The sequence below is a fragment of the Amblyomma maculatum genome, chromosome 6 (assembly GCF_055883805.1).
Source record: "Amblyomma maculatum isolate TAMU_Amacu chromosome 6, ASM5588380v1, whole genome shotgun sequence".
Lineage (NCBI taxonomy): Eukaryota > Metazoa > Arthropoda > Arachnida > Ixodida > Ixodidae > Amblyomma > Amblyomma maculatum.
Window position 1 is genome coordinate 33,496,843 of NC_139349.1, and position 23,295 is coordinate 33,520,137.

Sequence of the window (23,295 nt, forward strand, 5' to 3'; positions counted from 1 at the left end):
GCGGTGACGCGTTTGACGAGATTTTGCGAGAGTTGCAAGTTCGAGAACCGAGATACTTGTGACCACGGCATACCACGGCACGTTGGTGTGCACATTTCATACTTTGTGAGAAGCCGGGCGTCCGAAGGTTTCGACTATGTCACGTATATTTGCCTCAGCGTTTCAGCGCGGCATTTCATGTGCCCTAGCCAGCACGTCTCGTAGAACAAGCTGCCAGACCCAGCGCTTACTTCACGTTGCACCGAGGCTTCTTGCTCCTGAGGTGCTAAAACCTGCCCCTCCGTTCAAGGCTACTGCTGTAGTAGGCAACGAATTCAAGGAGCTGTCCCTCTCCGACTTCAGTGGGAAGTATCTTGTTCTGTTTTTCTACCCTCTTGACTTCACTTTCGTTTGCCCGACCGAAATCATCGCCTTCAGCGACCGCGCTGAGGAGTTCAAGAAGCTTAACACCGAGGTCGTCGCTGTTTCTGTCGACTCTCACTTCACCCACTTGGCATGGGCCAACACTCCGCGCAAAAGCGGTGGCCTGGGCGGCGTGAATATCCCCATGTTGTCTGATTTGAACAAAACTATTTCTCGTGACTACGGAGTTTTGTTGGAGGGCCCGGGAGTAGCGCTTCGCGGACTCTTCATCATTGACCCGAAGGGCATCGTGCGGCAGATAACCATCAACGACCTTCCTGTCGGGCGTTCGGTAGACGAGACGCTAAGGCTGGTTAAGGCATTCCAGTTTGTTGAGAAGCACGGCGAAGTTTGCCCAGCCGGATGGCAGCCGGACTCCCCTACCATCAAGCCTGACCCCAAGAATGCGCAGGAGTATTTCAGCAAAGTCAACTAAAGCACCAAGAACTCTAACTGAAAAACAAACGGTTGTTCATTACGTGCAGTAGCATAAAAAGCCCGCTTCAGCTTTGTTGTTTCGTGGGATGCCTCGTGTTATAGACTATTTTGTGTATTAAAGGTGATGCGGCACTTGCCACGGTTTTGGCTTTTTAATTTCTGAGCTTCTGCTTTCTGCTTCTGCTTGACTTCTTGCTGCCATTTTTGCTTCTTTTGCCATTTCAGTGCAAAAGTAGCACTTAAATTTATTATTTGTTTTCTTCCATTTTCAACACTGTAAAGGTGAAAGCTGAAAGCTTTACTTGGAGATAACTGCACATTATGTCAGCAGAAATAACATTACATGATCTACATGATCGTGGTCTGGTTCGTGGTCCCCCAGCCATACAGTGATGATAAATCAGTACAGTTCCTAACATTTCCTAACATTTATTTCATACTTGCAATTACAAAATGTGTGCTTCACTTTGGCAAGGCGTTTGGTTTAGGCCCAAGCTGAAGTATTTATTTCATTCCATTGTAAAAGGACCTGCATTTGGGTATTTAGGGATCCATTCAGTCAACCAGCCTAACAGGAAATTGCACACATGCAACAGTCCCTCTTGCTCCGGTAAGGTTCAGCTTGGCTGTAGTGTTCATCTGAAACAAATCAAATCAACATTTAGGGCCTTCCTTGGGAGTTATTTGCAGGAGATGCACAATATTTGACTGCAGAGAAACACTTGGTGTAAAGAATGATTTCCAATGAATCTGTAGTTGCACTCTTCCCAAGAGTGCGGGATTGAATTCCTACCTCGGTGCCTACTTTTTGGTGCAGGCGAAAAGCAAGGCGCCCGTGTGCTGTGCAATGTCAGCGCACGTTGAAGAACCTCAGGTGGTCGAAATTTCCTGAGTCCTCCACTACGGTGTCTCTCATAACCTGAGTCACTTTGGGACGTTAAACCCCATGAACCATAAACCAATGCCGTACAGAATTATAAAAGGCAGTATTATGCCTTCTTTAACAGACCAGTTACCAGAGTTTTATGCAATCATATTGAAGTAAGTACATTAAGTAACAGCAACAAACATTAATTACCTTCGGGTAAAAAGGTTCCACTTTCAGCTTGTAATTAAATGTGTATGCAGCGCTTTCCCGTAGTGGGCACTGTATGCCTCTTCCTTTGCAGCCATCTCTGTCGGTCATGGGTAGAGGAAGCTCAAGATCATCTTCAAGCATGGCACTGATAGCCATCACCAGTGTTGGAGAGTTTTGATCTGCAAGCAATGGCATTTCTTTTTATATGGACTTGCACATACTGAAAAAACCGACATTACCACCTTTCACACAAATTTGTAAGCCTTTTTCTGCCATTACAAAGGAAACAACCACCATGAATACATAATACTGAAGCTGTACTAACTCTTGAAAATGAGTTACGTTTGACTTGGGTGTTTATGCATTAGAGCTTAAAAATTACGAAGCTTACGTGTGCACGGGCAGTAAATGGCAGTTCGTGAACATATTGCCACACTGCTGTCCATCTTCTGGCGCCACCAAGTGGCCGAACCGTGTCTTGGCACGTGGCTGAGCGTCGTCCTCGTCTCTCTCGAGCTTCGCTTCATTAAAAGGGCCAGCTTGGTTGTTCTGCTGCTTGCTACGTTTGTTGGTGACATTTGGGGGAGGTGCTGGGATAATCCCATGTACGTTGCCCCCGAAGACATCAGTGACGCTGCTCACCCTCTTCTGTCCATAAAGCAAGTCGTCGCCTCCGAGGCCTTCCCCCTGAGTTTGAGCCACTGACCACACCTGTGCAAGCCATGACATCCACTACGGGCAGCCAGACAAGTCAGTATTCCAGCAACGCCCCACCGTTAGTCCTCGCACCTCGATCACCATTTCACGGTGACCGGTTCAAAGATGTGGAAGACTGGTTGGCCAGTTTTGACCGTGTGGCCGCGTTCAACCAATAGGACGGGAGGAAGCTAACAAATGTGTACTTCGCGCTGCAAGACTCGGCCAAGACGTGGTTTGAGAACCACGAGGCGTCCTTTGTCGACTTGGCAGCCTTTCGCCGTGAGTTGCTTACAAGATTCAGCTCGGGTGCGCGCAAAGAAAACGCGGAGATTGCCATTTGCTCGATGTCTCAGCAGTCCAATGAAAGCGTGGCCATGTTTGTCGAGGACGACGCTCAGCCACGTGTCAAGGCATGGTTCGGCCGCTTGGTGGCGCCAGAATATGGACAACGGTGTGGTCTGATTTGTTGGTGACAATATGAAGCAAAAAAAGTAAACAAACCTAACTACCACATTGTTTATCTCACTGAACCTGAAACCAACAGATGCAAATGCTGAGAGGGTGCAGTCTTCCACAAATTATGAACCTTAGATGATTTAAATCATACTAAGCTATTGGTGTCCCTTGGAGCCAGAATCTCTTGGTATGTTATACCCCATGAACTAAAAATTAAACCAAACACTTAACTGAAATGCTAATGATGTGCTTCTTGATTCACATGTAAAGTGGATATTTTGACGGTTTCAAGGTAAGATAAATTTAGCATGCCTACGCAAGGCATTTACATATCAAAAGTCAAGCCCTATCTTTGCAGGAAATGAAAAGGTACCTACGAGGGTGGGGGCATCAAATTTCATTTCTAATGTCCTCTGGCTGAAATTAATTTCAAGCAGTGGTTTCACTGATACTGGAATTAATATTATTTAGTTACATGTTTTTGAAATGAAAAACATCAATAAGCTGTTAACTGCTTGAAGCAATACTCCGCCATATTGCGTCTTAGACCATGCAAATTCCTTGCTTCCACAGTAATGGGTGACAGTGCTTAGCGGACTTCATTACATAGCATTACTATCACCACCATTATTCCCTGTCATTGCTTAAAACCTGGAAAAATAAAGCAGTTGTCACTTCCTCAGCTTTTGAGAAAATGTGTCGAGAGGAGGAAACTTGTTCCTGTGGGAGCAAGCTGCCTCAGGTTTTTGCTGTACCTTTTATAGCTTAACCATTCCTTATTTTTTTCTCAGCAGACATCTTGTGTCTGCTGCTGACTGCGTCAAACATGATTTCAACAGCTATCGTCCTCTGCACATTTTCATAAGTGCACTCTCACTGCTTCCTGACAGGCATGAATTCCTGAATGCATAATTCTTGTATGGTGAAGATGCCTACTGAATGACAGCTTACTGTAGTTTGTTTGTTTTTTTCATGCCCTGTAGCTCTAAAGAAAGTATTTATCACCAGTTCAATGAAGGAATATTTTATTACTTATTTAATTATTTTATTACGTGACATATAGGGCGAATGTGCTTGTGTGCTCGACCAGAACCACCTACAAGGTGATTCTGGCTCGACAGGCCGCATGCGCTCTGTTTCAGCGCAGATATACGCTGAAACACAGCAATGAGTAAAATTCACATTTTTGGAAGTCTATCATCTGACGTGACTATTAATTACGAACGGCCAGATATAAATGTCTGCTTACAGCCAGGTGCCTAAAAGTTGTCACTAGAATTTAATTCACCCGGGTTCGTATTCCGAGTTTGCGTCGTTTTCAGAAGTGTCGTTTTCACAGTTTTCGCCCTCATCTGATTGGCGGAAACGTCGTAACCGGAAGCGGTTCGAACTGACATCCTCCGGCTCCGGCGTTTCCACCAATCGGGGGACTCGAAGTGAGGGCGAAAACTACACACATATTTTATGACATCTAGCTGCCATGTTTAGCATTACTATGCAGCAAAAGTAATCTTTGATACCAAAATAAGCCTTCTTTTAAGAAATTACTGGCGGGCTGCCCTCCAACACCGATACGTTTAGGTGCCTGAGGGAGGCGAGGGAAGTCTCGTATAGTTGCTGAATATCAAGAAAAAGCAGATTTTTTACTTTTCTCTCTGGTCAAGTCGGAAAAGCGGGAATGTGGCAGTAGTGTGGTAGTACGGAGATCTGAGACCAATTGACCTTCAAGCCGAAAATGTAAAGACCTTTGCATCGAGCGAGGGAGTAGTCGAAATTCCTCCTCTCTAAACAGTCGGAAACCGGTTCCGCTGCAGCTTCCACGGCGCTTGCGCGCGGTGAACAGGAGGTTGTCGAAACACCTCCTCTCTGGACTGTTGCAAACCGGTTCTGCCGCCGCCTTCACCGTGTTGACGTCAGGCGCACACAACAGCCCAGCGAGCAATATGGTGACGCCTAGGACGCCCTCGTTGCAAAGGTCTATATGCATCACTTGCCGTTTTAGCTTGAAAATAGTGCCAACTTAACGTCAACAAAGCGACAGCTTGACAGGAAGAAAGAAGCGTTTGGCTACAGCTTATGAATTAGCAAAGATCGTCGCAGTCAACTATACGGCAAGTCTTACTTGATGTGAAGGCCATGTCGATTCTTGCTGTGTCACCACGCCTTATTGCGCAGGGTTCCGAAGAGCAGGGTTGCATTTGGACTGATTGTACAGCGCCACCTTAAATGGAGAGAGAGAAAAAAAAAGTCAGTTTCATGAGCAGACTTCTTGTTTATAAAGAAGATAACAAAACGTAATTTTATAGTTCTTTATTCCTTATACGAGTGCACAGATTGCGCAATGATCACAATTACGCTTACTCAATCACACACTGTCATGCATGTGTATGTGGATTTATGAATGCCGTAGCAGACTAGAACGCGCTTTACACAGGCTCTCAACAAAGCCCACCATCAACACAAACACGTCATTGCACAAAAGTTTCAAATTATTTACAGCAGTTGCATGCACGAAGCGGAACGTGTTGATTGAAATAGTTTCGACACTGAAGTAATTAAATTTAACGGAGAGAACATAAAAATTGTCATTATACGGTAACATTGATTTTGTTGTATTGTTGCTAGGCAACACCGAAACAAAATCATGGTAGGTGTAGTATTTGTTGATAAAGTATTATAAACTTCTTCGCGCTCTCATAGCAAACTCGCGTGGATACAGTCATTATCAGAGCCTTTGCTTTGTTTTTGAGGTATTATTTTATCCAAATTAGGGCAATGATAATCTGTCATGCTTCGACAAGACTTGTGGCCCGATTCAGGCCGCCTGAATTGAATGAAATAGCACTGTGGAGACGACCCTTCAGATTCTCTTCGAAATCTAAACTCAAGTACAGCGCTGTACGCACACCAACACCAGATGTGAAATTTGGTGGTAGGATAGCGTCGGGCTGCTGCACTGTCTCTGCTTTCATCTAGAATATTGTGCGAAGTTTTACTAGGGCTGTCGTGGACAGAACCACAGAGCCAAATCTGAGCTGGTTGAAATATCGTCCCTGACGCGCAACGAATCCAGATTTGATTTGGTCGATTAGATATGGTACGAAAAAATTGGAACATTTTTAAACCTCTCACTCTCCTTCCGGCTCTTTTGCTGCACCGCTTTCGCCTACCGCGATAATATGTATATAATGCGCGAGAGTCTTCCAAGAAACAGATACCGGTCGCACGAAGGCGACCACACTCACCACAACTCTTGAACGATATCTGCCGAGCCTGCGCCATCACGGCAAAGACGAGCACACCCAGAGCAGCGGCGCCGTTCATCCTTCTAGTGAGCGCGTTTGCGAGACACGGCGTCTAGACTGGCGAATGTTCTCGCAGTTCTGAATAAGCGGCCCGTCAGTGCGTACACTTAAGTAAGCGAGCGCGCCCGAATCCAAGGCGAGTACCGGGAGATCTCGCGGCGTCCTTTTCGCACGGTTGAGTGATCTTTACGCGAATGTCTCTCTCGTTCGTTCTGCTCTTCCTTGGAGCTCGGGAAGGGCTGCTATAGCTTTCTCTGTTTATGGTGGTCCTTGACTGCTTGCGTCGAAAGGCGTCGCTCAATCTGTTTTTCTCTGCTTACGGCCACTCGTCACTAGCTTGCAGCTTCTGGTAGGGTGCCACGTGCCCATCATTTCATAACCGGAAGTAAGCGAGGTGATACATCGTGTCTTTTCGATTTTAAATCTACGCAGCTTTCAAGTCACATTTATGAGGGTTTCAAGGCTGCATAGCAGAAGCGAATGACGTTTACTGTACGTGGCCGATAGGGTTGGTTGACATAGGCTGCATAGAGGGTTTAAAAACAGCAGATAAGTTTCTGGAGTTTTATTTTTGTTTATTATGTTTAACTTTCCAAGGCAACTCGAGCTATGAAATACGTTAGCAATAGCGATTTGGTGATGTGCACTGTTTCGAGAAACCGGAAAGGAAGGCCTTCACCAGTACTTTTGTTAACCATTTGCTTGTTCAAGACCTCCAGTTGTGCACCTTCAGACGATCATTATCATATTTCACTTTTTGTAGTTCTATTCTCCGAAGGTTGAATTATTCTTGTTTAGTTTTACTCGATTGTATTGCCCCCGGGTGCTCAGTCGAAGTTCGTAGGTTCAAACTCGATTAATTTGAACGTGCTCTTTGGTCTTCACGGGCATTTCAAAGAGAGGAAATTACTTCAGCACAGCGTCTTGCCTCCCAGGTGAAAATCTTAACTGGTATAACTGGTATGAGAACAAAATCACAATCGATGCCACTGTGAGCCACCTGTAAACCAAATGCTCATGAACTGGGAATTAGTTCCCTAGATCGGTTCTGGCGATGCTGCTGTTTTTGAGTACGTCAAGACATGGGTTAAAACAATGGCGTTTAACAGCGGTGACGTGCCTCTTTCACGGTGAGCAGCAACACGGGCTCAGTTGTCTGGATCTTTTCTCGTCTTGCTGGCATGTGCCACGATGAGCTAGTGTTGGGCTCTGCGCATGATAGACAGTGAGCCCAAATTTTGCGAAGCAGCTGCGTTTAATTTAAACAAGCCACGTACAACTTTACAAGGAAAAGAAAAGGTGAGGGTAGGGAACGTAAGCAAGTCAAGTACAACTTCATTGGCAATAAGAAAAGGGGAGGTAGGGAAGGTGGTCAGCAGGTGCGTCCAGGACCACGAAGAGTCCGGGCGACATTAGAGGCTTGTAGCAGAGAGGTGATGTACTACTGTTGACGTATGCCGGTGTACCGGACCCCTCTTACGTCGACGTAATGGTCGCGATGGCCCCCACCCCTGTCAACGCGTCTGCGCAGGAGGCGTCACAGGTATACGCTATACGCTGGCACGTCTCCTCTCTGCTAAATATTTATATAGGCAGATGCCACGGTTCGAGTTCGATGTGCTAGTCGTCGATGGCCTTTACTTTATTTCACTTATCAAGTTGAGGGGTCGGACATAAGTTCTATAACGAAACAAGAGCAGATGTGCGCGCACAATTTTACGTTTTATAACTGACCACATGTTTTGCTAACGGCCAAAGACCACGTGCTTTGTGTATGATGCTAAACAATAAAAAAATGGCTATTGATAGTAGAGCAATTTACTCTACCAATTAGAAACACGTCTGCAACGCCCCTTTACTTTCAAACATGCTAAGCATCTCCGTTTATTTTTTATTTTAGCAGCGTGTAACCCCAATGGGCGGCAGGCGACTCTACTTGACGTTCACACGAACAGGGGGCATATACAGCAACCCATTCCATCGTCTCAGCTGCTGACAAGACTCCTCCTCCTCCTTCTCTCTCTCTCTCTCTCTCTAACTTTTCTTCTCTACCCTGCGAATCCGTCCATCGCAGCGCTGACAACGCAACAAAATGTGGTGATAATTGTTTTTACATTCATTCACTTTTCTTGGAAACATTTGCGGCTCGAGTAGAGCCACGAGCACGACTAATCGATCGTTAAAAGCGAAAAGGTTTCCCCCTGTGCTTAGCTGGCGGCGAAAGGTGTCAAACGCGGCGGACGCCTCCGAGAAAGCTATAACTCATATTTTTCTCTGCAAGCCGCAACCGTCTCCCCTCGTGATGAAGCCTGCTCAAGAGCTTAGCGTCCGCCTGCCTCTTCAAATGAACAGCGATTAGCCAGACATTCACACGGGATGGGCTGAAGCAGTGAAGCCGGAAAGGTGGGGGAGGAAGGGGAGGAGAAGCTACAGCAGCTGTACCGGTTCGACGATTTAGAGAGTGGGAGTTTCGAGTACATCTGTTCTATACGCGCCACAAACCAGTCAAATAGAATGCACCGCAGCAGTGAGACGGAATCAGCCGCAAGAAAAAAAAAAAAAAAAGTCAGGTGAAGGTCACAGACACTGCTTGCGACACAAGCAGCGTGCCTCATGGGACCAAAAATATGCTGCAAAAGACTCGTCATTATGTTTCTTTTTATTGTTTGAATTATCTGAGATCGGATGTTTCAGGACAACCAACTGTCTGCGTCACAAACCAGCTGAATATACTTTTTTACAGCATTAAGGATGAGGTAATCGCCAACATAATTATTCACAACCTGAACATGCAACCATGTTTAACATGAGCCAAATAAAATGCCGTGAAAATACTAAAGAGACATGTATATTTGTGTCATAGAGGGACGTAATATTCTTGTCCAAGGTGAAGACTACGCTGGTCGCAGTTTGCGTGAGGGGGCGAATAATGATGAATAATTAATATAACTGCTACTCCCGACGCAATAAACGTGTAACAAAGATAACCTTTTTATGAAGTGCCACGGGCAGGCATTCATGTAAGCCTGTACCGGAGACATGCAGCCCAGCGCCTTTGCTTCGGTACCTTGCAGTGGGATTCATTTCGCATTGTCAGCGTTTGAAATTCGTGGACGCTGAAAAGTTCTCCAGGCAGAAAAAACAAAAACAAAAATGGACGGCGCACTTGCTTGGACCTCGAGATACTAACGTTCATCCGTATATGTCAGACGCGTCACAGGCTCCGAAGCATACCATGCAGATTTTTGCAGAGAAAGGTTTGGTTTAGGGGGTTTAACGTCCCAAACCAGGCTATGAGAGACGCCGAAGTGGGGGGGCTCCGGAAATTTCGACTACCTCGCATTCTTTAGCATGCACCGACATCGCACAGCACACTGGCGCCTCGCTTTTCGCCTCCATCGAAAAGCGGCTGCCACGGCCGCGGGATTTAATCCTTACTACTTGGGCACAACAGTTGAGCGCCCTAACCACTGCGCCACCGCGTCTGGGTCGCAGCGAATGGCGACGCTTCATGCCTTATACATGCACTCATAGCACAGCTCGATCACTGCGCCTTCGCTCGAGACACCGAGTCTCCTATTTCTGCTCGAGCCGCAGCGCACGTGCGCGCCTGCGTAGGGGCGAAAAGTAGATGGACACCTGGGCTGTACTGAGCACAAAGTGATTAAGGAAGAGCTGAAATGGGCAGGAATCCAGGGAACAAAAAAAAAAAAAAACGCAATGGTTGCGCAAGCTCTCGCTTAATTTCCCTATTTACACAGCAAGCGTAAAAGTTCAGTTCAGTTCAGTCGTTCAGTCGTGTCTGACTCTTCGTGACCCTATGGACCACGTCACGCCACGCTTTCCGGTCTCTCACTATCTTCCTAACATCACATAACTTCATCTGCAGTGCCTCGAGGATGCCATCTAACCATCGCGTTCACTGCCTACCCCTTCTCCGGCGACCCTCAACCTTTCCCGACATCAAATCTTTCTCCAGCGACTCCTCTCTTCTCATCAGATGACCAAAGTAGCTGAGCTTTAACTTTAGAATTTGACCCTCCAATGAGCAGCCAGGGTTTATGGTCGACAATATCGACTGATTCGATCTTCTGGCAGTCCAAGGAACTCTCAAAAGTCTTCGCCAGCACCACAATTCAAACGCGTCAATTCTTCGGCGGTCAGCCTTTTTCACAGTTCAACTCTCGCATCCATACATCACAACTGGAAAGACCATAGCACGAGTTATACGGATCTTGGTTGGCAGACTAATATCTCTGCTCTTTACTAGGCGGTCAAGGCTAACCATTGTTCTCTTTCCCAGAAGCAGGCGTCTCCTTATTTCATAGCCGCAGTCTCCTTCCGAGGTAATCTTGGAGTCCAAGAACAGAAAATCTGTCACAGCTTCCACTTCTTGTCCATTGGTGCTCCAGGACTTGACAGGGCAAGACGCCATGATCTTTGTCTTTTTAATGTTCAGTTTAAGCCCAAACTTCTCACTCTCTTCTTGTACGCGCATCAGAAGTCTCTTGAGTTCCACTTCACTTTCTGCCATTAAAGTGGTATCATCCGATATCTAAGGTTGTTGATACGTTTTCCAGCAATCTTCACTCCAGGTGAAGACTCGTCCAGACCGGCTTTCCTCATGATGCACTCTGCATATAAGTTAAATAGGCAGGGCGACAGTATGCAGCCTTGCCTCACTCCTTTCTCGATCGGAAACCAATCAGTAAGACCATGCCCAGTTCTGACTGTGGCCTCTTGCCCTTCATACAGGTTCCTGAGGAGACAGATAAGGTGAATTGGAACTCCCATCTCTTGGAAAGCTTGCCACAATCTGCTGTGATCTACGCAGTCAAACGCTTTCGCATAATCAATAAAGCAGAAGTAGATGGGTTTCTGGAACTCTCTTGCTTTTTCCATGATCCAGCGAAGGTTGTCAATTTGGTCTCTAGTTCCTCTGCCCTTGCGAAACCCAGCTTGCACGTCCGGAAGCTCCCGATCCACATACTGCTGCAGCGTATACCTTGGAGGATTTTCAACATCACCTTGCTAGCATGCGAAATAAGCGCGATCGTGCGGTAGTTGGAACAATCTTTGGCACTGCCTTTCTTTGGAATGGGGATGTAAACTGACCTCCTCCAATCCTGTGGCCACTGCAGGGTTGTCCAAATCTTCTGACATAATGTATGCAGAATGTTAACAGCGTCATGGTTGAGGTTTTGAAGCAACTCAGCTGGAATGCCATCGATTCCGCTAGCTTTGTTCTTAGCAAGGCTGGCTAAGGCCCATTCAACTTCACTCTTCAGGATGCCCGGCTCAAGATCAGTAATCACAACCGTCTTATGTTGGGTTTGCACATTCGTGTCCTTATTGTACAGTACTTCTGTATATTCCTACCACCTCTTCTTTATCTCTGAGGCTTCAGTGAGGTCCTTGCCTCGTTTGTCCTTTATCACGCCCAGCTTAGCACAGAAGCTTCCTTTGATTTTTTTTATTGTCTTATACAGAGCTCTTGTGTTCCTTAATTGGCTGTTGTCCTCAACTGCTTGGCACTGTAGGTTCAGGAAGGCATTTTTATCTCTCCTTGCTATTTTCTGAAAATCCGCATTGAGAACCTTGTATCTTTCTCTTTCCCCCATAACTTTTGCCATCCTCCTTTCCTCAGCTATTTGCAAAGCCTCTTCAGATAACCAGTTTGCTTTCTTGCATTTCTTTTGCTTTGGAACTACCTTAGTAGCAACTTCTTGGATCCGAAGTGAAATCATTCGGTCGTTTTTGTGGTTGTACCCTAGCACTGCTTTGCCCATTCTTCTGTTTACTCTGAGAGCGACCCCATTCCTTCTCTTGGATTCGTGCCCACAATAAAAGACATAATGGTCGCCGGAGTTAAATTCTCCCATTCTGGTCCACTTGAGCTAGCTGGTACCCAAGATATCAATGTTCAATCTGTCCATTTCTCACTTGATGACATCCAGTTTACCTTGAGTCATAGATCTTACATTCCATGTTGCTATGTGATATATCTCCTTGCAACATCGGACTTTCAAGTCGCTTCCCGACACATCCACAACTGAGCGTCCTTTTGGCTTTAGCCCAGCCGCTTCATTCGTCCTGGAGCTACTAGGAATCGCCCTTTGTTCATCCCCAGTAACATGTGGGACGCCTTCCAACCTCAGGGGCTCATCTTCCGGCGCCATATCATTAATGGTATTGTGACTGGCCATAGGGTTTTCTTGGCAGGAAATACTGGAGTGGGTTGCCATTACCTTCTCCAGTGAATCACATTTTGTCAGAACTCTCTGCCGTACCTGTCTATCTTGGGTGGCCGTACACAGCAGAGCTCACGACTTCATCGAGTTTCGCAAGCCCCTCCGCCACGACAAGGCAGTGATCCATGAAGGGGTTACGAAGTTACGACATATTATTTTGCATTTCGCCTCCACCGAAATGCGTCCGCTGCGAGTCTTCCGCGGTAGCTCAGTGATTATAGAGCGCTTGGCAACTGAACCTGAGAAGGCAGGCTCTATCCTGGCCGCAGTGTCAGCAGTGTTCTGTGCTATACTGCCGCACGTTATAATCATTTGTCAACGATTTTGTACCTCAGCCTATTTGCCGTAGCAAGAGCGTTTTTATACTGCCTAAAATGAGGCACTATGGCATTTTCCTAGCTTGCGCGACTGGTACCCGTAAGAAAAAAAAAAACTGTGAAGTATCATGATGATGATGATGAGGTATTTGGGGTATTCTTGGGGAGGGGGTACTGGACGCGGGTTATGCCGGCCAACGTCGTGGCTGCACTCTTGGCGTCCAGGGGAAGGGGGGATGGGATGTGGGGAGGGGGTGGGGGGTTGGTCATCGTCCTGGAGCCGCTCTCGACGTCGTCTATTTCATCGCCAGCGCCATGGTCCGCAGGTCCGGTTGGAAACTAAAGATGAGCAGCCAGGCCGCACTCCTCCAGGAAGGCCAGCAGGAGCCAGTCTGCCAGGGGGTTCCTGGCCGGGAAGAGCACCTAGTCCTCCGTGGCAGCAGGGAGTCCAAAAGCCCGGTAGCCTGCCTCCATCTTTCGACGGTAGTGGGCGTGTGATGGGTACACACAAAGGAGGTGCCCCAGCGTTACTGCGTCGCCACAGGAGGGGCATGCAGGGGAGGGAGCCCGGCCCCGGACGTACATCTCCGTGGGAGTCCAGGAGCCTCCGGTGCGGAGGCGTAGGGAAAGAGCTCGCTCTCTGCGGGCGAGCTTGTCGGAGAGGCGGTGGAAAGTCCTCCCCTCGGTGATGCGCCGATCAGAGTGCCGGCCTTTACTACCTTCTTGAGGGGGAGCCTGGAAAAGTCAAAGATAGATACATCGTTAGACATACTTACCTGATTGCAGTGGGCCGCTTTGGCGAGTGGATCGGCCTTATCGTTGCCCTGGATGCCCGCATGGCCCGGGATCCAGTGCAGGATTTGAACCTAGGAATTCCTTGTGTGAAGCGAGTACGCAGCCTCGTAGCTATCTCCACTTTTTTTCTTTATTGCATGGAAGTACTTCGAGAAATTTAACCAGGTCGCATTCCGCAACCTGTCAATACATATCTTGTACGTGAGGCCACTTCCGCCCTCGCCCAGCGTGAGCGGTCTTCATGCTGGTGAACCAGTGCCGAACCATTCGTCCGACCGTCCGTGTTTCGCGCTCGTAGCTCCGTTACGCCGGACCACTGTACAGGCGTTTTGGAAGATATTTTCGTGGTTTTGGCTCGATGCCTCCTCTTCAGAGGAATGAGCCGTTGTGTGCAAGCTATTACCCTGAACTAGTTGGATCGGCGCGCGTACGCTATTAAGAAAAAAGTCATATGTGCGGCGATACGGATCCAGATTCGCTACGACTGGGAGTCGACATGACGGCAGACGCTGATGTCTTCCCTGAAGTGACCCATGGTGATATATCGTCAGCTATTTAGTTTATTCCTTCATCTTTGCGACTTTGGAAGAAATGAAAGCATTCAAATCATTAGAGGGGCACAACTATTTCACCAGCGGGTGGGTGAGAAGCCTGACTGCGGTGCGCCTTGTTGTGCCTGGCCAAAGCCGCCCAGAAATTCAGCCGGACGCCAAACTTCTTTGGCGAACGCCTCCTTCACAAACTCTGGATACTTCTCTGCAAAGCACAAGTGCACTGGAGGCGAGCCGTACCAAAGGGAGAGAAGCGACGTGTTTCAACATGAGCTAAACGTCCAGACAGCACGGCGCGCCGTGGCCCTGACGGTGAACCCCTTCTCGCCCCGCGGCATATTTGAAGCGAGAGCGCAGCAGGCTCTCCCATTGGCCATGCGAAAGTGCTGCCATCGGATTGGACCATTTTGAATGTCAACGGTTCTCGGCAACGGAGTCTCAAGTGCTTCCGTTCGAGACTCCGAGTGTGAGTTCGTCACGAGCGTCCATCGGGAGCAGTTCGCCCCTGACAGTGCGGACGCGGCGGAATCTCCCCGGCCGTCGCTGCGCGAGAACAGTCGCGTATGGCTATGTTAGCTTTCGGCCCCAGAGCCGATCTTGTTGTGTAAATGCATGTAAATAGTGTATAAAGCGTTTTCTTCATCTCACCAACGCCGACTCGGACTCATCGCTACGCCCAGGGAGCTGACAGCCCTCGTTCACGAAACGGGTGACGAGCGCCGCGTTACCAACTCCCTTGGCACAACCCTGTTGACGGTGGGCTACTGTGTGATAACCCCACCGGCACAACAGCCTACAAGATGAAAAGTGTTTCTGCTAGGAGATGTAAGCTTTGAAGTGAAATTACACAAAATGGTTTACGCGAATGAATCTCCACGACTTGAAGAAAAAAAAAGTTCCCGCTGTGACGGCAGCGCTTACTGTTACGAGAAAGCATCGGACGTCCGCGAGCCCAAATTTGCGAAGCACGTCAAAAATGCATTTAACAAAGATAAGCCCTACATGTCCGCCTACATAGCCACTTCATTTTATTACTTTCAAGACACTGAGCGGGAGGAAAAAAATAAAAAAAAATGCATGTAGTTACAGCACATGAAGACAAGCATCCTTGTATGTGTGAGGAGCCTCGATGGAGACGACGGAGGACGGGTTGTTCCAGTTCGGCGCAGTTTCTCGACTTCCTAGTAATTTGCGTCCAATCGCCCTGACTTCACATCTCTGTAAACTTATCGAGCGCCTGCTGCATACCCGAATTAGTCACTACAGTGAATACGTCAGTCCTAGATTTCATTCAGCTCAAGCCGGCTTCCGCCCTAACCTCGGAACTCATGACTGCCTTTGGCTTTTGCGAAGAGTTCTGAATAGAGCTCATCGTAAAGCGCTACCTGACTATCTCCTGGCTGTCGATATACACAAACCCTTTGGCAATGTTCGCCTTAAAGTTAACATAGAGGAACTCGCCAAACGCTATCCTACTACTCGTACCCAAATTTGGATCCGTAATTTTTTGACATCTAGACCCATCCAGCTTCCAGCTACATATCAAAGCTCCAGGATGGGTGCCCAAAACCTATTACATGGATAGCAGTGTACCCAGGGCGCCATTCTCGGACCAATTATGTTCAACTTGGCCATGACACGCGTCGCCGAGAATTTGGAACTCGGCACAAGCGCAAGGTTCGCTATATATGCCGATGATATTACTGCTTGGACTGAGGCAGGGGATTACGTAGACAAATATTCTATGCAGAAGATACACTAACCAAAATTGGCCTCGAACTCGCTCCACATAAAACAGAATTGATTAGTATCGACGGAAAACATAAAACCAACCCCACTATGCAGATCCAACTTTACATCGGAGGCAACACCATCACCTCCTCAAATGGGCAAATCCGCATTATTGGCCTGTCCATCTCAAGCTGCAACAGTCCCCAGAAATGGTTAATCAGCTACAACGCCTTTGGCCTGCACTGCTACACACTATTCGTCGCCTGTCCAACGGGCACGGCGGTGCGCGGCAACATGCCTGCCGTGCGATGGCCCGAGCAGCGGCGCTCGAAAAAACCCTCTATGGCTCACCCGTCCTCCAACTGTCGAAGACTGACTTCATCGCCCAACACTACGCACTATTACTAGTCTACCTAAGCACACTCCTATAGCTGAATTTGAGCGTTTGATCGCTCTTCCACCGCTCGGTATACCATCGTTTCCGAGTCACAGATGCCTCATCGAATACGTCTAGAGAACACTGTCCAAGGGCTGGCCTGGGATGAATAGAGTAACGACTGAACGCCAGCCCTATATGCACCTCTTCCCTCTTGGGAGATGACAGTGGTCACATGCCTCCAGCGCTGACATATTAACTGAGATTTTGTCATTCTCCGGGAGCTCCTCGCTGCCCATCACCGACAAGAGCGAATCCCTGATACGACTGACATATACACCGAGGCTTCGATTGCAAGCGAATTTGCATCTATGGGCTGGGTATGCGATGACAACCCTTCCTTTTCATGCGCTTATGCCTGCCGCCTACCTCAAGGTATCCCTTCATGCTGAATGCCTCGCTATTTGGGGAGCCTTTTCAGGAGTGCCTTGCACCGGAACTGGTTCAATACGTATTCTTACTGATTCCTATGAAGCTTACGAGGAAATCGCTACTCTGGGTTCGCAAGATGCAACTGCTACGGCCATATAGCGCCTCGTTAAACGTCACCAGCTCGCGACCAGAACTGTCGTTATTCAATGGACCCCAGGTCACTCGGACGAATCAGGGGGCAATGCGGTGGCTCACGCCGCGGCTGCCTTGGCAGGTGGGATGCCAAAATTTACTTCCCCACCCCCCTTGCTTCATCCTTACTCGACCTTGGGCGGGCAACAAACCCCTTCTCTTGCCCTTATGCACTATGCACGGGCCAGTCTTCGTAGCCTGCAGTCAGCTTCGCATGCAGGTGGCCACACCGGACCCACCTTTTACGCGAAAAATCCACCTTACCCGAAGTCAAGAAATATAATAAGTTTATCTTGAATAAGTTTATCGACCATGCGGCTTACACGACACGTATTATGGCCCGCTGGCGTCAGTATGCAGAGGAAATGATTACGTGCCCCCACTGTACGACTCTAACGCGCGGCGGCATATCTCATCTACTCTGGGATTGCCCTGCTTTTTCTACTGGACGCTCAGAGGTCAAACCCTATCTGAACTACCGTTCCCTTCTAGAAACTGATGCTAACATACCGATGATATTTGCCAAGTATGGCTCCCTTAGTGACCTGGTCAGAGCAATATGATTTGAGTGACGACCTTTGCAAACAATGAAAATTCTGTCTACTCCCCTTTACCCCCATCCATGGCCATGAGCCTTCCCATTCAATAAAGGACATTCAATCAATCAATCTCTATGTTCGGCCCGTTATTTAAGAAAAGAACACAACAATGAAGAGGGCAAAAAAGTACGTCGGTACAGCGCTTATATGGCGAAGGAGTTGGCGGGCATTTTGGTTTTATCCGAAAACATTCGGTATCATTGACGTAAATGTTACAGCTACAGCTGACTGCTGACTAGGCGTTACCCCCAAATGAGAAAATTTATTGCATACTGCATCCGTGTGTGCAGTGAGACGGGAGTACCGACGGATTAGATTATTTGTGCGTTTTGGAGGCATTTCTCCAGTAGCATGAGGTTGCACCTAAACACCGCGGGGTTGCACTTCCTTTCAGTCTGCTAGCAAAACGCCGCGCTGTGTTCAGTCTGATCACAACCCTTATTAGTGCTAAGCAGGTTTCTTCATTAAGTGTGTGTACCATGACGAGAAATCGTGTATAAGCAATAAGAATCACGAAAAGTGGCATGACCCGGTTACTGCGGCAGTTAAGCGGATACGCAGACCACGTTTTGTGCCGTTTTCTAGCTCAACCCCAACGCTATAGCATGACGTCCCCATTTATGGACGCGAACTTTCACCCGTGAAAGCGTTTCCGTTATTGCGTTGCTTCCGTTACATTTCTTTAAAGGAAATAGCACTTCTGCCACGAGCTCTCGAAATATGGCAGTGGCAGATTTACGGTGAAGTGATGGGGGAAAGGTGAGGGGTAGGAGGGGTCGTTTCCTGAGTAACAAATTGTCTTTTGCGGAGAAAAGCATGAAGCAAGTTTTTCGCTTATAAATGCGTGACCCACTCGGATCTTCAGCTTCTTTTATAGAAGTCTGGGATCGCCGATTGAAGCATATGCCAGTACAGTAATCTATGACCCTGGACGACTGTCGCTCAAAGTTGTCCGCTAAACTTTTGATGCTGAAGAAACGATGCTGATCGCAGCATCGATAGCAAGACGTTTCACTTATATTACGCTTCCGATGAGCCACTGTCATGCTTCTCCGAAGGCCTCGCTTTATCGCCGGAAATGGCATCCATGCACCTTCGCTGCGGTCGGGGCATGCGAGATGAGAACGCGGCATCTGTTGCTTAACACCGAATAGCAAGTGCGCGCCAAGGCTGCCTGTGATAAACTCGAGACGTCTGAAGGGAAGGCTCTGTCTGGATTTATGACTGCGTGAACACAATTTTGCAAAATAGCCTTGAATATTTGCTTTTTGATCGTGGAAATACATGCTGTTGATGCTTGTTTTATACAGGGCAGTTTTGATGTGCTGCGCAGTTTCTTTGGTATCTGTTTTGACCACCACTTCGATCAAATTATCACAGTCTAAGCGAAAACATTTTGCAAGTATATAAATATACTTGCAAGTTGTTAAATGACTTGTCTAGGTAGTTCAGTTGTTAGGGCACTTGCTTGCAGAGCTTGAAGTTGTAGGTACGCTCCACGAAACACAAGAGCTATTTCAGGTATTAATTACTGTTAATTAGGTGGTTGTGATTAAGACGGAACATCACGCTACAACATCGTCTTATACCGTTGGATATCTTATGTCGAGTACCAAGGCGTTTACTCTTGTCCTATCTGTTAAGAGCCCTAACAAGCTGATGGTTTAAACGCAGAAGTGGAACTATAACTGCGAAGGTGATCCGCCACCGAGGAGACTGTCACGCTCCACGGCTGCCGCTGCGCACTGCCTCTCACCTCTACCCGGCGAGAAGAAAATTGTGGAAGCTTGTGCGGTTTCCATTATCGCGCTTCGCGGCGCAGCCAACCGCACTACAACTTTCAAGAACTCGTGGATCACACTGGAAACAAGAAAGCCCGGCACACCCAATGCCGACGGTCCCGGCTTTTGCCTGCACAATAAAAGACACTGCTGCCGCCAGCGCTGCCCCATCTTCTTGACGTAAGTACGTTACGGGTTGACTGTATATACTAACCACTGGTGGACCTCTATGTGGCGGAAGTTATCCTGACATTTGTGTCAAAATTGTAGCAAGACCAACGTCGTTTACAGCTCGAGAGGTGTCATACGACAGCTCGTTGCACATAGCACACATCTGCTAGTCAAGTTGGAGTCTAGCTCGATACAAGAGTTTGCCCCGCCGCGGTAGTACAATGGTTAGGGCGCTCGACTTCTGTGCCCAAGGAAGCATGATCGAATGCCGGCCGCGGCCGCCGCTTTTCGATGGAGGCGAAAAGCAAGGCTTCCGTGTCCTGTGCTGTGCGATGTCAGTGCACGTTAAAAGAATCCCAGGTGGTCAAATTTCCGGAGCTCTCCACTACGGCGTCTCTCATAGCCTGAGTCGCTTTGGGACATTATACCACACAAAACACCAAACCAAAAACCAAATCAAACCAAACCGATACAGGGGTTCGAAACAATGAAGTATGCGCCGTTAATTATGTGCCTTAAAGCCTCGGCGATTACGGCTCCCAGACGGCGCGCGTAGCGTGGCAGTCCACGTGGAATACGCGAAGACATACACTTAATACAATACTAGCAGAAAAAAAAAGCAAAAACATTATTACATGTCGAAAACCTCACTCAAGAACATTTTATCCGCTGGACTACAATGATTTCGCATTCATACACGTAAGCTTGTGGCGTGCACTTTTCGGCTTCTGTCCATAACTCCACCTATGTGCCCTCAGTAATGTTTTTTTGCATCTTCTTTTCTTGCATAATGCAGCGCGTAAATAGAATGGCACTGGCCTCTTGCTCCCATAAAATGCTAGTTGACATGGCACTACAAATTTATTAACCGTTTTGCACTGAATGTTTCGTATCGCCTACTTTAACGCGACAATGTAAAATGTGCCAAAGTGCCGGCAGGAGGAAAACGCGGCGTCGGTGCTACATCAAGATAATCCTGATGAAATGAGACTAGCGTGGTGTCAGAGCGTAGCAATTTAAGATTTGTCAGTCATGTATTGGAATCGATCCTGTGCTCTTTGGATCGTAAACCGACCACACTACCACCATGCCACAACGAACGCTGTCGCGTAGCGCACTTAATGTTAACTGTCCTCTACTACGGCGTCTCTCATAGCCTGAGTTGCTCTGGGGCGTTAAACCCCACAAACCAAACCAACCAAAATATTGCTATAAGACTAAATCAATAACTCGCAGCAGAAAATTGTTAGGGGCCACAGTTTCCACGAATCTGAAGCCTTTCGATGTCGAATTGATAGGATGGACTCATTCACTCTTGGGCACTCTCATCAGTAATGCCGAGAATATGGAAGGCGCCGCTTATGATGCAGACCTTGGTTTTTAACTCGAAATGGGCTATAGAGAGTTATACTCTCCTGGTGACTGGCACACAGAATGGTCATTGCCCTGTTCGCCTGCTACAATATAATTCAAGAGACGAGACGAACAGCACCGCATCTGCTACCACAACAGGAAATTGACTGGGCTGCCTCTTGTTTGTACTGAAACGATTTTGATATGCTGTTCGCACAGCTGCACACGTACCATGTCGAAATACTTGCAGCTGGACTTAGTGACCTAGTGGCCGCTTTGTGTGGTAGGGCAGCAGCTTTAGTGTGTCCTTCATAACGTGCGCTGAATAATGACTGCGTAATATGGGTCGCTGCGCCATTTTAGCAGTGGGTAGCTTGTTCACTCGGCGGGTGGCTTTGTTTTTGATGAACTTGATTCAATGCCTGAGGTGGGGTGCAGGCAGAATCGAAAAAACAAACACATAAAATGTTATTGAATGACTTAATTAAGACGCCTGACCAAGTGGGGCAGAGACAACCACTTCTAGCGCCGCGCAGGTGCTGTCATATGATATGTGCCAAAGTGAATCTTTACGCTGAGTACAGTTGAATGTCATGCGTGAGTATGATTCAAATACAAAGAAGAAAATGTGAATTGAGTTCAGCAAAAAAAATGGTTGTCGCGTTTAACAGCGCTCGTCGGTTGATTTATTCCTTTTTCCCCACAGGGGCTAATAAAGTCTAGATTATTAAGCTTGACACTCATTTCACTCCATGTTCGACACATTATTTTTGGAGTATGTTGATTTCGATCTAGTGAAAATTTGGGTAACACGTTCATGCTGAAATTAATGTCTCTTAAGAAAAAGACTAACAAGAATTTACTTAACCAGATAAATGAAAAGCTCATAACGGGATCTGAAACACCACGTTAACATGACACAGGAGACCGAGTGGCTAGCAGTGAGGCCATATGCAGGCACCGTATTTCATAAGCATCAAATTCTATTTCGGATACTGGCGTTGACACTGCATGGTCATTATTGATGGGAGGCGAAAGGGCGCCTTTCGGGCGTCCTTCGGAAATGACCGGACCGTTGGCTCTGTAGCGACCACACCTCAGTACTGGCTCTATGAGGCAGCTAGCGGTTAGTTATCGCATGCTACGAGCGGTGATTGTATACTGAAAGCGGCAGAACCAGTAACGATGGGATCTCTGTGATTGGTCACCGCTGCTTTCGTCTGATGCTGCCGTTCTGCTGACGTCGTACCAAATAAATGAAGTTTATTGAATACGGCCCCAGGTAGCAGCAAATGAAAGAGCTTGCATTAAAGAAAAAAGTAATCATTTCTGGCCGACTGAAATCGCTCTCCAAAAACATTTTATCATGACAAAATCAATTTGATTCTTTCTCCAAGTTCCTTTTAAACTTATGTGGTGAATGAAGGGAGCTCGGCAAACCATAGTGACAAAAAAACGGTAGTAGCGCAGTTTCACAAAAATGGTTTCGTGGTCTTAAGTCTGTGGCATCGCAGAAACAAACTGTGGCATGCTGTTCGACCAAAGCAGATATGTACACCACCTTCCTCCTCTGGAAGAGTTATCGTTAATGAGTTACCTTCCAAGTGAGAGAAACATCCCCGTAAAATATTGCCACGTGCCTAGCGCCGCGCGACAACCGTGTTTGGTGCCGACGACAACGAAGCGGTGGTTGGCACGAGCGGCGCGCTGGTGCTGGACGCTGTGACTCTCGAAACGACAAGCCGACCTTATTCTCGGGTCCTTGGCTACGTGTACTTTCACGGCTCCCTCTGACTTCAGTCGTGACACTGGTGGAGGTGCGGGGTAGGTAGCAGGGCTGGGCGGCGTGTGACATCAGCATAAGTCATCCGCTCGGTGGGGCCCGGGGTGGGGATGGAACGACTGTACTTGTTGGTGGCGTGAGTGCATTCTGGACCTCTTCACGGATGATGCTGGCCAGGGAAGCTGCGCCAGGAGCTCCATGAACTTTCTGGAGCTCCTCGCGAACCACGGTGCGAATGAGGTCGCGAAGGGAGCTCATATCTGCCCCGGGATTATAGTCGGTTCGGTCAGACGGCGGTAGTGTGGATATGGAATTCAGCGGCCGACCGTACTGGCTGCATCGCTGCTGCAACAGTTTCTCCATGGTCACAGCTTCAGCCAGAAACGCCGCGACGGTGGTGGGCGGGTTCCGCACGAGGCCGGAAAAAAGCTGTTCTTTGACGCCGTGCATCAGGTGCCGAACCTTCTCCTCACTCATGGACGGGTCGGCGCGATGGCAAAGGCGCATGACGTCTTCAACGTACATTGCGACCCCCTCGTTCTGACGCTGAACTCGAGAGGTCAGGGCACGCTCGGCATTCTCTCG

The 23,295-nt window shown here is 47.9% G+C and overlaps 2 protein-coding genes across 2 annotated transcripts; one reads left to right on the forward strand and one right to left on the reverse strand.

Moving 5' to 3' along the window:
• The first annotated feature begins 2 nt into the window (after nucleotides 1-2).
• Nucleotides 3-977, forward strand: LOC146185441 (peroxiredoxin prdx-2-like). Its single transcript, XM_084606390.1, has one exon. It carries the CDS (start codon nucleotides 137-139, stop codon nucleotides 836-838), a length of 702 nt encoding a protein of 233 aa, XP_084462516.1. The 5' UTR covers nucleotides 3-136; the 3' UTR covers nucleotides 839-977.
• Nucleotides 978-1,251: 274 nt separating this feature from the next.
• On the reverse strand, nucleotides 1,252-6,598 carry LOC146185442 (NPC intracellular cholesterol transporter 2-like). Its single transcript, XM_084606391.1, has 4 exons — nucleotides 6,319-6,598; nucleotides 5,196-5,294; nucleotides 1,919-2,097; nucleotides 1,252-1,479 (listed from the first exon to the last, which is right to left on the reverse strand). The coding sequence occupies exons 1-4, from the start codon at nucleotides 6,395-6,397 to the stop codon at nucleotides 1,396-1,398; spliced, it is 441 nt and encodes a 146-aa protein (XP_084462517.1). The 5' UTR covers nucleotides 6,398-6,598; the 3' UTR covers nucleotides 1,252-1,395.
• Between the last annotated feature and the right edge of the window lie 16,697 nt (nucleotides 6,599-23,295).

Excerpts from the sequence above, each read along its gene's own strand:
- LOC146185441 (XM_084606390.1), top strand. The coding sequence starts at position 137 with ATGTCACGTATATTTGCCTCAGCGTTTCAGCGCGGCATTTCATGTGCC.
- LOC146185442 (XM_084606391.1), bottom strand. The coding sequence starts at position 6,397 with ATGAACGGCGCCGCTGCTCTGGGTGTGCTCGTCTTTGCCGTGATGGCG. Across the intron at positions 5,295-6,318 it reads GATATCGTTCAAGAGTTGTG|GTGGCGCTGTACAATCAGTC; the intron begins GTGAGTGTGGTC and ends TCTCCATTTAAG. Across the intron at positions 2,098-5,195 it reads CGACATGGCCTTCACATCAA|ATCAAAACTCTCCAACACTG; the intron begins GTAAGACTTGCC and ends CATTGCTTGCAG.